This window comes from Orussus abietinus, unplaced genomic scaffold (genome assembly GCF_000612105.2).
Source record: "Orussus abietinus isolate OABI.00-Male unplaced genomic scaffold, Oabi_2.0 scaffold103, whole genome shotgun sequence".
NCBI classification, from domain to species: domain Eukaryota; kingdom Metazoa; phylum Arthropoda; class Insecta; order Hymenoptera; family Orussidae; genus Orussus; species Orussus abietinus.
Genome location: NW_019394339.1, coordinates 34,917 through 50,162, shown reverse-complemented (window position 1 = coordinate 50,162; position 15,246 = coordinate 34,917). Strand labels below are relative to the sequence as shown.

The 15,246-nt window shown below is 39.5% G+C and overlaps 3 protein-coding genes across 9 annotated transcripts; 2 read left to right on the top strand and 1 right to left on the bottom strand.

Moving 5' to 3' along the window:
* The first annotated feature begins 59 nt into the window (after positions 1 to 59).
* On the top strand, positions 60 to 3,918 carry LOC105700059 (titin). 2 transcript variants are annotated; one of them, XM_012425616.1, is made up of 4 exons: positions 60 to 442; positions 504 to 676; positions 1,435 to 1,632; positions 1,731 to 3,918. In XM_012425616.1, exons 1-4 carry the CDS (start codon positions 275 to 277, stop codon positions 3,769 to 3,771), a joined length of 2,580 nt encoding a protein of 859 aa, XP_012281039.1. In that variant the 5' UTR covers positions 60 to 274; the 3' UTR covers positions 3,772 to 3,918. The 2 variants fall into 2 exon arrangements, with proteins under 2 accessions (XP_012281039.1, XP_012281038.1); XM_012425615.1 differs by having other exon boundaries at positions 501 to 676.
* Positions 3,919 to 4,054: 136 nt separating this feature from the next.
* Positions 4,055 to 15,023, bottom strand: LOC105700067 (UDP-N-acetylglucosamine--dolichyl-phosphate N-acetylglucosaminephosphotransferase). 3 transcript variants are annotated; one of them, XM_012425635.2, is made up of 8 exons: positions 14,929 to 15,023; positions 14,379 to 14,447; positions 14,026 to 14,140; positions 13,505 to 13,950; positions 5,688 to 5,876; positions 5,287 to 5,357; positions 5,020 to 5,180; positions 4,055 to 4,949 (listed from the first exon to the last, which is right to left on the bottom strand). In XM_012425635.2, the coding sequence occupies exons 1-8, from the start codon at positions 14,985 to 14,987 to the stop codon at positions 4,884 to 4,886; spliced, it is 1,176 nt and encodes a 391-aa protein (XP_012281058.1). In that variant the 5' UTR covers positions 14,988 to 15,023; the 3' UTR covers positions 4,055 to 4,883. The 3 variants fall into 3 exon arrangements, 2 of the variants coding, with proteins under 2 accessions (XP_012281058.1, XP_012281057.1); XM_012425634.2 differs by having other exon boundaries at positions 14,379 to 14,619; positions 14,929 to 15,002; XR_001104094.2 differs by lacking the exons at positions 4,055 to 4,949; positions 14,929 to 15,023 and adding an exon at positions 5,439 to 5,604 and having other exon boundaries at positions 5,140 to 5,180; positions 14,379 to 14,693.
* On the top strand, positions 7,415 to 13,295 carry LOC105700065 (beta-1,4-mannosyl-glycoprotein 4-beta-N-acetylglucosaminyltransferase). 4 transcript variants are annotated; one of them, XM_023431842.1, is made up of 4 exons: positions 10,631 to 10,935; positions 11,032 to 11,502; positions 11,620 to 11,850; positions 11,970 to 13,295. In XM_023431842.1, the coding sequence occupies exons 3-4, from the start codon at positions 11,692 to 11,694 to the stop codon at positions 13,107 to 13,109; spliced, it is 1,299 nt and encodes a 432-aa protein (XP_023287610.1). In that variant the 5' UTR covers positions 10,631 to 10,935; positions 11,032 to 11,502; positions 11,620 to 11,691; the 3' UTR covers positions 13,110 to 13,295. The 4 variants fall into 4 exon arrangements, with proteins under 4 accessions (XP_012281055.1, XP_012281054.1, XP_023287610.1 ...); XM_012425632.1 differs by lacking the exons at positions 10,631 to 10,935; positions 11,032 to 11,502 and adding an exon at positions 7,415 to 7,533; XM_012425631.1 differs by lacking the exons at positions 10,631 to 10,935; positions 11,032 to 11,502 and adding an exon at positions 8,909 to 10,620.
* Positions 15,024 to 15,246: the final 223 nt, after the last annotated feature.

Here is a 15,246-nt window from a genome sequence, read left to right as displayed (position 1 = left end):
AAAACTAGCGAACTTCGCGAAACAAACTCTCACCTCGCGACCCGGCAAAATGTGAAAGATATTTCGAAAATTCTAAAGTAAATCTTTCCTTTCGGCTGCAAAATTCTAAGATAATTAATTAAAGTAACTTCAACCCGTTACCAAGGAAAGGAAATTTCTCCACCCGTAAAAACTCCCTCTAAGCCTGTTATTAGACATTCGATACAAAAAATGAAGAAAAAGATGACTTAACAGAGAATCAACTGAAATACAAAGGTACCTAGCACTTCAAAATATGGAGGAGAACGAAGACGAACCCGAAGACGTACAAAAAGCGACTCCGGTCGAAAATGAAATCGAAAAAGGCGAAGTTGACGAGAGCGTCAACCATAAAACTGAAATAGCGAAAAGAAGAGACAAACCACAAAGATGTGTCGACAGAAATGCACCAAAAAAGAATAAGGTATAAATAAATCTCTTACTTTCTTTAGTTACGTTAATATAAATATTTTTCAAAAAAGAAGACAGTAAAGGCGAAAGGAGACTGCTGCAGCAGTAAACGAGGAAAAATGGCAAAGGCATCCAAAAATGCGACAGTCTTTATTTTCGACAAACTGCCACCAATACCGAAGCCGGAAATTATTCCTCGCCATTGTTTATCAAAAAAAGAACACATAGACGTTTTGGCGACTCCTCAGTAAGAATATTTGAAAAAAGTCGAGAGCTTAGATTTTACAAAATATTTCACAAAAAAATATGTTTTAAGGCGATATGAAAGAATCAGCCAATATATATCCAAGAAGTCAAACCGTTGGGGAAAGTATTCGCCGAATTGCGAGTACCGATTCGTTTCAAATTTTACCACTTGAACATGGAGGCCCTTAGGTAGGTCCTAGAAAACTCATGAAATTTCAATTTTTGTAAAGAAAATTATTTATCATGGACTAGAACCAACAGGACGTGGTCCGTGCAAGTTATCGATTATTTACGCTTCTTGGGGGCTTAGAATTGAAAACGAAGAGTTTTAGGACCTAGCTCGAACAATTTAGAAAACCGTAGAAATTGAATATTACGAAATCAGAAGAGAAAATATAGAAAATACTTTCATCAATGATTGCAAGAGAATGCTGGCTTGTCTCGAGGCTAACGCGTGTCTTTAGAGCAAACGTTTAGTTACAGCTAAACGTAACAGATGGCGACGTTGGTCCGTTAGAATATAAACAGTCATGAATTCAAGGGATTTCGATTGTTTTCCATCAACTTGTTTATCATTACTTTACCGAAATTACATATGGAACACTTCAGTTCGTATAATATTTTCCATATTCAAGTGGTAAAATTTGAATCGGTCACGCAACTCGCATAATACTTTCACCAACGATTTGACCTCTCAGACACATATATAATATATGTATAGGCGGATTTCGTATCACCTTAATTGGAGATAATTTACAGGCGAAAATACCAGCCATCGTGCGAGCGAAAACCAGTAATTAGGAGGTTAAGGCCAATTTCTATGCGTCTCGTAGAAATGGCACAGCCTACCAAAAATCGGCTAATGGCAACCCTCGAAGAACGTGGAACTTCTCTTCCGCCATCTTTATTGGATAACCTTATCAAGACCCTAGAAGGGGAGACTTGTATGACACCAGAGTAAAGCATAGTCCGATTAGGCTTTCCAAAAATTATAAAGAAACAGGCACGATTATTTTTCGATCTCACACGTTTACACGGATAATTTTTCATTTTAGGCAGGCAGAAAATTTATTTAAAGACAAAGAGCGCTGCTCGAAGAACAGGAACTCGAGGGATCGGAAGAAGTATAAATGTAGGACGAAATCGAAGAAACCCGCTGCAGTTGGAACGACATTATTGGACAAAGACGCCGTCAATTGTCAATATTTAATGGCCGAAAGGTTTGTGAAGAGCATCTTGGAGTGGAAGTGTCCGATTCCGAAGGAAGAGTTCAGCGACATCGCGGAAGTTATTCTGAAGCGTTTGAGCTGCATCTTGAAGTACACTCCTGTTGGAGATGAAGACCGGAAGTCGCAGCAAATGCGGTTCCTTTCCGATTTAATTGCGCGTTGGATTTCCGGGGTGCTCTTCGAGGTCGCCGAGGCTCACAGAAGCGAGATAGAAGAGGAGTGCAAGAGGAGGAAATTGGAGAAGGAGGCGGAAACCGAAGAAGAATCGGAGTCCGATGAAGAAGAAGAAACGAAGGCCTCTGATGCGGAAAAAGAGTCTATAGACGAAGACGAAGACGAAGACGAAGATAAACGCGAGAAGGAGGCTAAAAAGAAGGACGAGAAGAGGAAAGAAGAAGCAGGAAAACAGGGAAAACCCGAAGCAGAGTCAAGGGACCTAAGAGAGGAGGAACTTGAAGAAGGCGAGAAAGCAGCGGGTGGAGAAACCGAAGATGAAGGCGAACGGTTGGAAGCTTTATACACGACCCTCGATCGCACCGCAGATTTTGAAGATGCCGAAGAGATGCCAGGAGAATCTGAAGCTGAAACTCTGCATGCCGATGAAGCTGCGCCAGTACCTGAAGAACCACAGGATGAAGAAGCGGTCGAAGAGGGACAGACGGAGGTCGTGGAAGTGGACGTTGAAAAGCAATCTGAAGAGGCGGAAGGAATTGTTACTACGGAAACACCATCCGTAGAAGTCCTTGCTCAGCAACCTCCATCGGTGGAAATTCTTCCCCAGCAACCTCCATCGGTGGAAATTCTTCCCCAGCAACCACCATCGGTAGAAATCCTTCCCCAACAACCACCGTCGGTAGAAATCCTCCCCCAGCAACCGCCATCGGTAGAAATCCTTCCTCAGCAACCACCATCCGTAGAAATTCTTCCTGAGCAACCACCATCTGTAGAAATTCTTCCTCAGCAACCACCATCTGTAGAAATTCTTTCTCAGCAACGTAGATCCTTTGAAGTTCTTGAAGAATCTCCACAAGAAGGAATTCCAGCCGATAGAAGAATTCCTCTTCAAGATATACTGGACTCCGTTTCACCGATCGAAGAGGTGCCGATGGTCGGCGAGGTTCCGGTAGAAGTCCTTGAAGAAGTTGAAGAAATTGAAGAGGTTCAGGTTGAGAGGCCTCCCACGGAAGAGGCTCCTGAAATGCCCGTAGAAGGGGAAGTGGTTGAAGAAATACCGAAATCAGAGGTTATCGGCGATTTTGCGAACATCTTCAAGACCGACATCCCATTTTTGACCGTGGGGACGATCCTGAAGACTATACACCTAATGGTGGAAAACGAGAAGGAAAGCCCTGGGGACGATCCAGTGACGAATCGCATCCATCGCGCGATTTTTGAAAAGTTTACCGCCATCGTTGCTGCGGAAAACCCAAAGATGCTGACGGAGAACTTGAAGAGTTTGATATCTCTCGTGTCGGGGAAGGTCGCCTTGTGGCTGAAGAGGGTGCTCTCGGACTCTCGGACAGTTTTCTTCGACGCAAATCCAGCGGAAGTCGAATCCGCTGAGATTAGAGACTGGTCAAAGTGGATCGATACTCTCAGCGATTCGGCAAGAAATTGGCAGAACTGGATCCGAAACACCATAAGAGAAGCCGAAGACATGAAAGGGAAAACCGTCACTCGTGGACAGTGGCACGATTGGACGAAGGCTGTGGAAACTAATGCTCTTCTTTGGCGAAGATTTTATTTGCAGATCACGCATCAAGCTCATCGCAACATTGTCATGACGTTCCAAAGAAACGTCGTGAAGAGTGGGCAGAAGAAGATGCCAGAATTCCTGGAAAAGGAAATAAAAATCTCCAATTTTTAGGCACCGCGAGTTTTCTGAGATGAGTAAAAATTCGTCAAGGTGTTACACTAAAAAAAGTACAGGTACAAATTAAACATGCAAATTGCACTTTTAGCTCATTTTGATAATATAAATCTTAATAATCTCATTAATTCCTAACAGCAACGCTGACAGATTTGTAACAACGTTAAGGAATGATAATCATTCGATATTGTATAATATTTATTATATAATATTATTTCAGTGTCGTGTAACTGTAACGCAGTTTGGTGGGGATTTACAATCTGTAAAGATATTTCTCTAATTCACTGTTTAATTCACACGATTTTTGGCTTCATTTATTGGAATCGTCAGTTCTTCGAATTACACCGTATATTTCAATCATTTTGAATCAGCTTCAAAATGTGCAGCATTCGGATTTTCATAAAAGTGATTCGTCACATGGCGTTATGTCTAATCGGAACTAGGTTTAAGAAAGACTCCATATTATTTCTAGTTAAAATGGGTTTTCACGGATTTTGGGTCTTAATAATAACATACTAGATATATCCCGAGTGCAGACGCACACGGCTCTTTGCAGTGGCTCAATTGCGCCGAGTTTCTTCAACCAATCACCGAATCTCGATCATGCGATCGGAATTTTTTTCATCCGATGAAACTTTTGACATTCTCAACCTCGATTTAGAAGGGACATGTATCGGCGATTTTCAAAATATGAACCGGAACCCGCCGAAAAAGCGTTACCTTTGTTCGTGACACATACATACATGCATACGTACATACATACATTCATTCATACGTACACTTATTCATACATACGCACGAAAACAGCGCTTTAGTAAATGCAGATGTACATATAGTTCTATGTTTTTTAAATATTTTTCCCACATCATACAATCAAATTCATACCAAATTTATACCGGCTCCAAACGTAATTTAGGCTCCATAATATCTTGCTAGTTTTGGTATACGTTTTCCGTGTAAAGGAAAATAATTAACCTATGTAACATATTGAATTAGTCACAGCATTAGATACATTAGCCTTATTTATCGCAGCTTTAGGTGTATTCGATTTACTTGTCGCACCACGTAATGAATCCAGGATTTTTAGGAACCCTCTGCTTTTTATTCTTTCAAACGTCGTAAAATATGGAGGCAAGAGGATACCTTATAGTAAAGGCCAATAAACTGCAAAACACCTGGAGTCGAAGACATATTAGAACGCATACAATTAGAAGGAATGCTTTGAATGTTTGCAATACGAGTTACCTGGAAGTACATGAGCATTCTGGTGAGAGCAGGTTCCTTTGTAGGGCCAATCAGGATCAAGAAAAAGTTGATTAACGTTAAATTATTGCACGTGACCACGCCATTACTTTCCTGCCATCTGACTAACCGCAACATTTTGAACATCCACATGATTAATCTGGCTAACAAAGTTAATAAACAATTTATCGTAACCATAAAACGATGCTGCTTAATATACCGTAAAGACTAAACCTTTGGAAAACTTTAAAAACATAAATATCGACATACCTACGGGATTTAAATCGGCCATGTTGAAAACTGTGACGCTAGGATCAAGTTTTCCAGTTTCCATATTGTATCTACACATTGGGACAACAATAATTATTATTAATGCTCTACTTGAACAGGTAATAATAACCTTTATAACAGAAGTATCTAACCTACGACCGTGAACGGTTTACTGGCATTACTATGCGACTCCACGATATTCGATACTTTTACCATCACATAATAATTAACGATATTTTTCATAATTTGATCGGTCAGTGCTCGAGCGTGAACTGTGCGGGACACACGTACCGTGGACATATAGTGCATACCCGGGAACTCATGGAAATAACAAATCATTTTTTTTAAGCTGATTCTATACATACTCGATGTTACGGTTATATTTGTACTTTGAAACTTACTTTGGTATCCTGTGACGTGGACAGGGCAGTAGGTGGAATAATTGTGGTACGCTGTACAGGAAGTTCAATATCTGCGGTATGAAGAAAAGGATCGCAGTCTTGCTAAAATGGCCAATGATGCCGACCACGGCAAATGTCATACCCGACAAATAGCAGAATGTGTCCCCTACGAACACTTGCGAAGGGTATCTGTTGAAAGACAATTTTTTTTACTGGTACCTTTAAGGTAAAGTGAAACCCGTCGAGAAATGTGATCGACATTGGTAAAAAATATTCTTCTAAGTACTTAAGTTATCGACGTTCGTACTTATATTGACAGCTGTGTCGAATTACATTGGGTATTGTACTAAAGAGCAAACTTCATGCGACGTTTTCGTATAATGATAACAAGGAAATGGGAATATAATTGCTAAAATCCCCTGGAATCATGGCTATTGAGGCCATAATTGACTACGAAGTACCATCCTACGGCATTTAGTGCCAACTAGATGTTCATTTCGAGACCTCGTGTTACCTTCGTGTTAGCATTAGGGGGACCGGAAAGTAATGTCGTTTTCTTACATTAAATTCAATGCGCAGAAACGACATTACTTTCTGGTCCCCCTAATAGAGAAGCTCATACGACATTTTATGCTTTTATCTTGTTCGAATGCGAGTTTCTCGATTACAAAAATTTTCTAAGTCGTTGAACAAATATCCCGACACTTTTGGTTTTTCACGTCAGAACCTCCAATAATTGTATATTGATCGAAATCTGACAGCTCGACGCCATTTTAGTCCTGGTCTCTAGACTAAGACAAAAAAAATGATTTCGAAAATTCCAATTTTGAAAGTGTCTATTATTTTGAAATATTCTATCTATTATATATTCTATATATCTATATTTTGAAAAGGGTCTTATTCGAATCAACTGATTTGAAATTTAATCGACGTCAATAAAACGAAATTCATCTATACCCTTTTTGGTGGTAAAGCCATTTTCAATACTCAAGTGGAAACACAAGCTGGTGCGTCGCGTTACCGACATTTATATTTATATTGAAGTCTTTTACAATTTACGTTGAGAATTATACCAACTGAAGCTTTCCATATGTCATTTCGATAAAGTAACGATAAAGTGATCGACGTAAAACTGTCGAAATCCCGTGAATTCATTATTCTAACGACCGTTTATGACCAACGTCGCCATCTGTGACGTTTAGCTGCAACTAAATCGTTTACTCTAAGAACACGCGTTAGCCCCGAGAGAAGCCAGTATTCTCTTCCAATCTCATCGGTAAAAGTATTTTTCATATTTTCCCATCTGACTCCGTAATATTCCATTTCTACGGTTTTCTAAATTGTTCGAGCTAGGTCCTGAAACTCATCATTTTCGATTCTAAACCTCCAAGAAGCGTTAAACTTCGAAAGCGTGCCTGGACCATGATAAATAAATAAATTTTGTATGAAGAATGAAATTCCATGAGCTTCGGGGCTCACTTTAGGGCCGCGATATATTCCCGTGGTAAAAGTTTGAAACGAATCGGTCCCCCCAATTCGGAGAATACTTTCCCCAGCGATTTGACTTCTCGGAGATATATATAGACTGACTCTTTCGGCTTATCTCGCAGAGAGAAGAGACCGCCGCGACGGCGAGCGACGCGTGCGCCTCGCGGCGTCGCCGCGACGCGCCGGTCGAGGCGCCGCTGGGCGCCGCTGGGCGCCGCCGGTTTCGGGTGTGGTTGACCCTGGACCCAGACGGTAGCCGGCGCTCCAGGGGAGCCGAAGAGACCATGCCGCCGCAGCCGCAATTAACGAGACCGGTCGACCGGTAGCCGCGCCGGCTGAGAGAGGTCGCCTCGGATCGGTGAGTCGCCGATTCCCAAAGTCCCCGAAGATCCCGAGAATCCAGTCGGTTTCAGTCGGGTTCGGTCGGGTTCGGTCGTGTTCTCGATCGTCTCATGTCGTCCACCTAGGGTGCATTATTAGAAACGCAGATTTTCCTCGCGGTTCCTATCGGTTCCAAATCGCTTTAGGGACTCTCACGTGAAACTTTCATATTAACAATTACTATCGATCATCCGATGTTAATTGTAAAAGAAAATAAATGTGTTATCGTCTTATTTTAACGATAGACGAAAATGGGAAGGGATCCACCCTCGGAGATCGGTTTCTTCCGTACAAAGAGACGTCACCGAACTATTACGCATCATTGAAATCGCGGGATCCCTGGGTAGTTTATATCGATTACAAATGATTTTGAGAACTATATACGTGTGTATTAACATCTTATGTTGATTATTAACTATCGATGAGGGTGAATAGAAGAGGAATCCGTTCCTTTAGATGACCGGTGATGTTTGCAGAACTGAAAAATTATCTGCGAGATTTTTCGAGTTTCGTCGAATTAATGAGAGTACGTAAACAAGCCGAAAACCGTAAATGTTAATGATTTTGTACGAATCATTGTTAGTACAAGTTAAATTACAGAAGATAGAACGGAAAGGAAGGAAAGGGCCAGAAGGGGATATATACTTCTTTTTTCGCTTTATCGATTTTGAATGGGTCATCAAGATGCGGGAGGTTTCCGACGAACCCCGTCGCAGAATTTCAAGCGGGACTACAATGAATATGTCGAGAGTCTGCATCGCTAAGAAATCTCAGAAAAGAAACTGTACCGTATTTAGAAATGTCGATTTAAAGATATAGGGATTAAAAAGTGTGTTATACAATAGTAGAGGATCTAATAAAAGAAACTACTGACTACGAACCATCTAAAGGAGACGTGGGACTCTCGTGTAATCGACCGTTTCACCTAGACCATGATTCAAAGAGAACAAGGCGGACTCCCGTGAAGGTCTCATTTTTTAAAACGCCGTCATATCGCAATACATTTAACGTGTCATTGGTTGGGGAGTAAACCCTTTGGTTACCGTTTGGACATACGCTATAACTGACTGTCAAAAGGGCTGCATAATGGCACACCTCGTCTCCTTTATACCATGGCTTAGACCCTAGGGATATCTGTGTCGATATCGATCACTAATGCAAAAATAATGGAGCATTTGAATGCATATATTTACATTCTGAATATTTAAATAACTTTAAAATAAATAGCAGTAAGAATTGTAATTATTACCGATGCCCTAACAAAAGAACAAAATGAATATAAATATCAAATACTGTCGGTAGCGGTAAAAATTGTTTTTATCAGCTGTAATCATCTAATTAAATAAATATAGTTAATTTATCAAAATAATGTCTGTTTATTCGGAAGAGAATTATTCATATTTAATACAATTTAAATTGTTCACAGGGATAAACCGATACAAGTAGTTATGAGTATTCGGTACTTCGCTTTGATATCGAGTACTTTTCACCGATACTCTTGACTTCGATCGATCTCAGTGAAAAGTACTCGTATGAAATTGGATAGACATAATAAGAAGGTACTTGCGAATACTCAATGCATATCGATACTTCTTCTACGATACTGAATTATATATCGATACTTTTTTTCCCCGCAAGTAATAAATAAAGGTATCGATATTTTGTTGGTGTTCATCCCTAATTACTTATAATACCAATTCAACTTAATAACTACACATAATTTACTCGATGTCCCAACTAAATTAATGCACATAATTTATTTATTGTCCAAACTTAATTACTATGCATCATTTATTTAATGTCTCAACTTAATTATAACACATTTTCCCAGCACACCCTAGTCACTCTAGCTTACTTCGGTTAACGCGCGATCAAATAATATTTTAAATGCAATGCACTTTTAACCTTCATGATACTTTCACCCCCAAATTAATTTATATTAATTATCATTTAGACACGTACGTAAGTTTATTAGTGTTTCAGCCGGTGCTACGTCGCAGCAGCCGTTATGCCTTCCGTTGGGGAACGCGATTGATTGGCTGTGCTTCACTTAGTAAGAAAAACTAGTACTGTACTTTTGGACATGTGTTGTCAAGGTCACACTGCTGAGTGACCTCTACAATGTTTTAGCCGTCACTTGTTGTTTGTTTGTATCTCGTTTTTTAATATACATTTAAAGACTCGTATATTACTGCAGATAATTGCTGGCCGGCCGTAACGAGGCGACCGGATCCGAACTATTAACTTAACCTAACTTTAATTAACTTAAATTAAATCGTTCCAAACAATAGAAATACGGTATATAAAGTTCATATTGTCGACTGTTCTAAAACGATTTTAGTTCATTTATGTTAGGTTAGGTTAATAGTTAGAATCCGGCTGCCGTGAGGTAGCCTGCCATTTATTAGCTACAATACATAAAATATTATTTTCTACTGAATATATCGAATTCACAATTTTTAAGAAAGCGTTAATACGTTCACCGAAATAGTATCTTCGTTTAAATAAGCATTCAAATAAATAATGCCTAAAATGACAATAACTCATAATGAGGGATAGTTCTTCAGATATCTCTCCACAATCTTTGTACATTTTGAGTATGAGGTCTATTTTCAGGATCCATAAAATCACGTACATAGTTTACCGTCTTATATTCTAAGTCTTTAAATGTATACTCAATATCGAAAACATACGTTCAACTCATTAGAATTTAGTTAATAACTTCTTAACAAATAACGAGCGACGACTGAAACCTTGTGGAGGTCACTCGGATAACCTTGACAACATATGTCAACATCTAGGTCATCGGAAGTGGGTCCCCTAAACGCATTCCACATTTCCTCGCGTGTAAGCCGGAACCATCATAAAGTAGTATATGGAGACATAACACCAATGGTCGATTCCATGGAAAGTGACCCCAAAATTGGGACCCACGATCTCAAATTTTCGCTAATCCGACGATACTAGCGCTGCTTGTGGAAAATGAGAGAACTCCAATCCCACATGACTAAAACATCTCATACCGATGTAAATGATCTACGATGCTTTTAATTTTCTAATTAAGGTACGCTAAGTGAATCGATAATCCGCGGTAATAAGGGTAATCGATTTCAGTATCTCCTTAAGTCGATATTATCAGTCAAACCGAAGTAAAACAGCGTTTACACATCGCTTAATACCAGTAGTTATGAAACCAATATATGTTAGAATATGGTCCGATTACACGACTCGAGTTGACCAGAGTTTAACTAGTTTACACCAGGTTTAAATCTCCTGTAAACCAATTAAATTCCAATAAACTCGAGTTGTGGAACCGACCCTAAATGGGTGGTACAAAAAGAATTGAGCCATTTTCTGCGAGTAATTTTACAGCAATACGGTAAGTGAAAAGGTACCTTTAACCTTTAAGTTACCTTTTCACTTGCCGCAAAACATCCTGATTGGTTCGCAATTCTTTTTGAATCATCCATGATAGATACCTTCCTATTTATAACCAATCGAAACGTTTCGTTACATGTAATTTTATTGCAATATAGCAAGTGAAAAGGTAACGACACATGACTTTCCACCCCCGACCTTGACCGAATGAACCGAAGGTCCTAACCTTGAAATATGACAAATCGAAAAAATAAGATAACTAAGAACAAGACAAATAATTAACCCGATTCTCAGAATTAAGACTCTTCAATTTGAAGCAATGAAAGAAATTTCTAACGTTGAAATACGGTAGATAAGTCGAAAAGATATAATGAAATAACCTTGAGAATTCATGATTTCTAACTGTAAGCTAATGAAAGTAGGATTATAATACTAAAATACGACATACCTTGAAAATGGTGGAACAAAATATTAAAAGTATCATGGTTTGCAAAATATAATGTCCTTAACGTGATACAAAAACGAAGAAGCTTAACTTTGAAATCAATAGATATAAATGAGTGCCAAGGTACAATTAAATGTAGAATAAACATCGTTTTGACAATTCCGTTAGGAAAATATTCTGAGGACTAATATAAATAATGAAAGTAAAGAAATAGTAAATTTTAATTTTGGTCTACTTCAGGTGAGGCCAAACCCTTCAAGAACCAGTTGAAATGTAACATTAATAGGCCAGGTACGAGGAAAGATCAGTGCCATGCAGTCCCGTTTAGACGGGAAGCTGGTTTTGCTGTACACCTTACTGGTCTTACAGGTCCTTATCGTCGTGATATATGTGGCAACTACACCACCATCCGAACTGGGCACACCAACCTCCCGAAGCCCTGTCAGCTTTGTCAAGTTCCAAGTATCCCAGGTATAAAGCAAGCAAAAAGTTACATACACAGAGCATACATAATGCTTGTAAATATCTTTTTATAAACAGTGTTCCCTTTAATATGGCAGAGTCACCATACTGTCGCAATTCATTTCCAGGTTAAATCAAAGCAGCAGAGTACTCGCAAACCATCTCGTAACTACAAGACAATCAATGGAGAGACGTTGTTGAAAGACTCGACTACATCCGAGCTTTTTGTGAGACACAATCATACTCTGTGTTTTCGAGAAGGGACTGCCAATCAGAGAGCAAGAAGTTTCCAATTCAGTGATAAATTAGAGAAGTGCGTTTGTAAGCAAGGTTGGCATGGCTCAGACTGTGGCCAGCCCGAGGTGGTATGGCGAGCCATCATGGCTTCGAAGCAGACCATTAAGTTAAGGCTCCGCAGGATGCCAAGGCGCCTCATTCACATGTTCTCAGTGGATAACCATGATGTAGCTATAGCCGAGGCTACGGTTGAGGAATTGTACAGCGTAGTGGATCTCTTTGTGATATGTGATTTTAGTCAAGCCGAAGACAACTTCAGGCACCGATTAAACAAGGGTTTGCTAAAGCGGGAGCAGGACAAGATATTGTACGTAGATGTAAGCGAAGAAGCTCGAAGGCCATCGAGGGTCATATCGAGGCACATTTGGGATTCTATTAATGCGGTAGTGAGGAATTTGAGAGAGGACGATGTCTACGTGACAACTGACGCCGAACAGGTACTGAACAAGCGAGCTCTTATGTTCCTGAAGCTATACGACGGATGGCCCCAACCTATAGGTTTTCGACTTAGATGGTCAGTCTATGGGTTTTTTTGGCAGCACCCATTAAAAACGTTAATCACTGTGGGAGCCTGTACCATAAGTCTGACACACCGGGCCTATCTCTCCGATTCGTTACTCCTGCCAAAAGAATTGGGTGGCGAGGCCAGTGACAGAGATGTGTTGGGCTTGGTAATTGGAGACTTAAACCACTACGGTGGATGGTACTGTTTTCTATGCCGGGGCTCTGCTCATATTCTGACCTATATCAGGCGCAAGACTGAATCGAACGAGATGCACTTTCAAAGGAATATCGACATTCCCTTTGTGGAAGATCTTATTGGCACCGGCACCTGGCTCGATGGCAAGACTAGTCTACTCAGGCCGTACAAGTCCCAGGACCAGTATTATGCCCCAGAAGCAGTTCTTAATAACTCATGGAAGTATGATTGGCTACTTGAGAACTTTTATGCCAAGCTCGACTACTACTGAACTCATTTGGGGTACTTCCTGCTGTGATATTAATTCATATTCTCACTACGCAACACTTATGGTACATATTATATACATTGAATTTACAGGCGTGCGTGCGCGCACTTGATTGATACCCTCATTAAATCATGGACGTTGGATCATATTTGTATGGGTATACAACATATAAACGAATTTATAACCTTACCACTTCTACCTTTGGTTACCTATCTCTGAAATCCTTTATATTATCTTCTTTGACTTATTACCTAAATACTTTTACTATAGCATTCTTCTTGATGGAGTGCTGTACTTTATGGGCAGCACTTATGCCTTATAGAACTTTGTGATAATTATTGACACAATATACATATTAAAACTCTTTTTGAAACATTTTATATCTGATAGGTACTTACCGATTATATCTGAAGAGAGCAAGCGAGGTCATTATGTATGGCAGTACAAAGTAGAGGGAGAATCGATGAGCCTTCCACAGGTCACCAGATAACTCGATGAAATTAAATATAGCTATGCTTGTAGCTATCACCAAACTTTGTCCAACTTCCAGTCCATTAATACCAGCGAGAATGTTTATGGCATTTGTACAAAACACAGCAAGCATCCCCATGTATAAATAGTATACTATCCCCAAGTCAATGGTAAATCCAAACCACGACCTCAACGGTTTTGGTACTATGATCATAGTAGAATTGAAATTAACATAGTATACCATTAATAATGGCAGTGATGCGATAGTAGGTAGAAGCAGCTTATGCCTCCATTGCAAATCCAAGACGTCATCCGCAAAACCCAATAACAGCATACAACATATAGAAAGTAACGCTGCTAGCATATCAACGAACTGTAATGAATAAGAACTTTACGTTATCGTACATTGCATGCTTTTCAGAAATAGAAGTAAATCATTTGATCATACCTCATGATGTGGAAAATTCACCTGGTGGAATAAATACTCTCCGAAAGGTATTGGAATAAAAAGAAACAATGTTATAAGAAACGTGCATCCACTAATAACACCCAGTGCCTCTGGTCTGCGAGGATTGAATAAAATTCAAATAATTAGTAAATAATGGATTATTTTTACCTGTTCATTAAGTTTAATAATTGATTTTTTACCTCAGTTGAATTAGAAATATGATTTACACATATTAAAAACCACTTGAAAAATTTATCAAAGAAATAACAGCATATATCTTATACTTCTACTTAAACGAATTGGGTGTAAAATAACAATGCACTTCGTATTTATTATTTTAAACAGACACTTACACCTTTTCGCTGCTCCTTTTATTCAAGTCTATCCCGTATAAGTTAGCTTTGATGAAAGTGTCTTTCACTCTGGGAATTAGGCGTACCGTTAAAAAATATGCCACTATCGACATTATCATATTCATACATATTGGGATAACAATATCCCATTTCCCCGATTCCTTCTCCTCCATCGTAACTTATAGATACCCCGACTACTGCCGACTTGTGCCGACTACCTTGACTTCGGTGGTGCTTATCACTTCACAAAATTTTATAGCGGGTCCACACGACATCGACTTTGGTCTACACAGCGATGCTGTGTCGTGTGAACCCGCTATTAGGCCCGATTCCAACGACTACATCTCCATCGTACTCCTCAGTCCGGGATTTATTGGGTCCGAATCCAATGAATCGCACGTCTCCATCGCATTCAAAATTACGTAGATTCGATCCTGAACGTCTCGATCGACACTTAAATTCGGATTTACTGTGTCCGGACTCGATATAAATTCCGGATTTTGCGTACGATGGAGACATAGTCATTCTTTAAAAATATTTCCGAGTTTACATGTGTTTTAAAAGACGTTCATAATCTAACGGATGCCGTATCTCACACATCTTCGACATTCTTGATATTCGAAACGTAATTTACTGATCTTTTACGATTTTCTACGATAAACTACATGGTTTACGTAATATACGTCAAAAACGTTGAAAAATGCAAAATTACCTAACTCTGCTTACGTCCATGGGCAAAACTCATTTTTGTGAACAGTGGCTCAACCAAGCGCCGTGGATCGAAACTATTTTGGATACCACGCATTCTAACCAAATAGTGGACTTCTAGGAGACGTTGGAATTCATCGGTTCTATCGACACGAGAAAG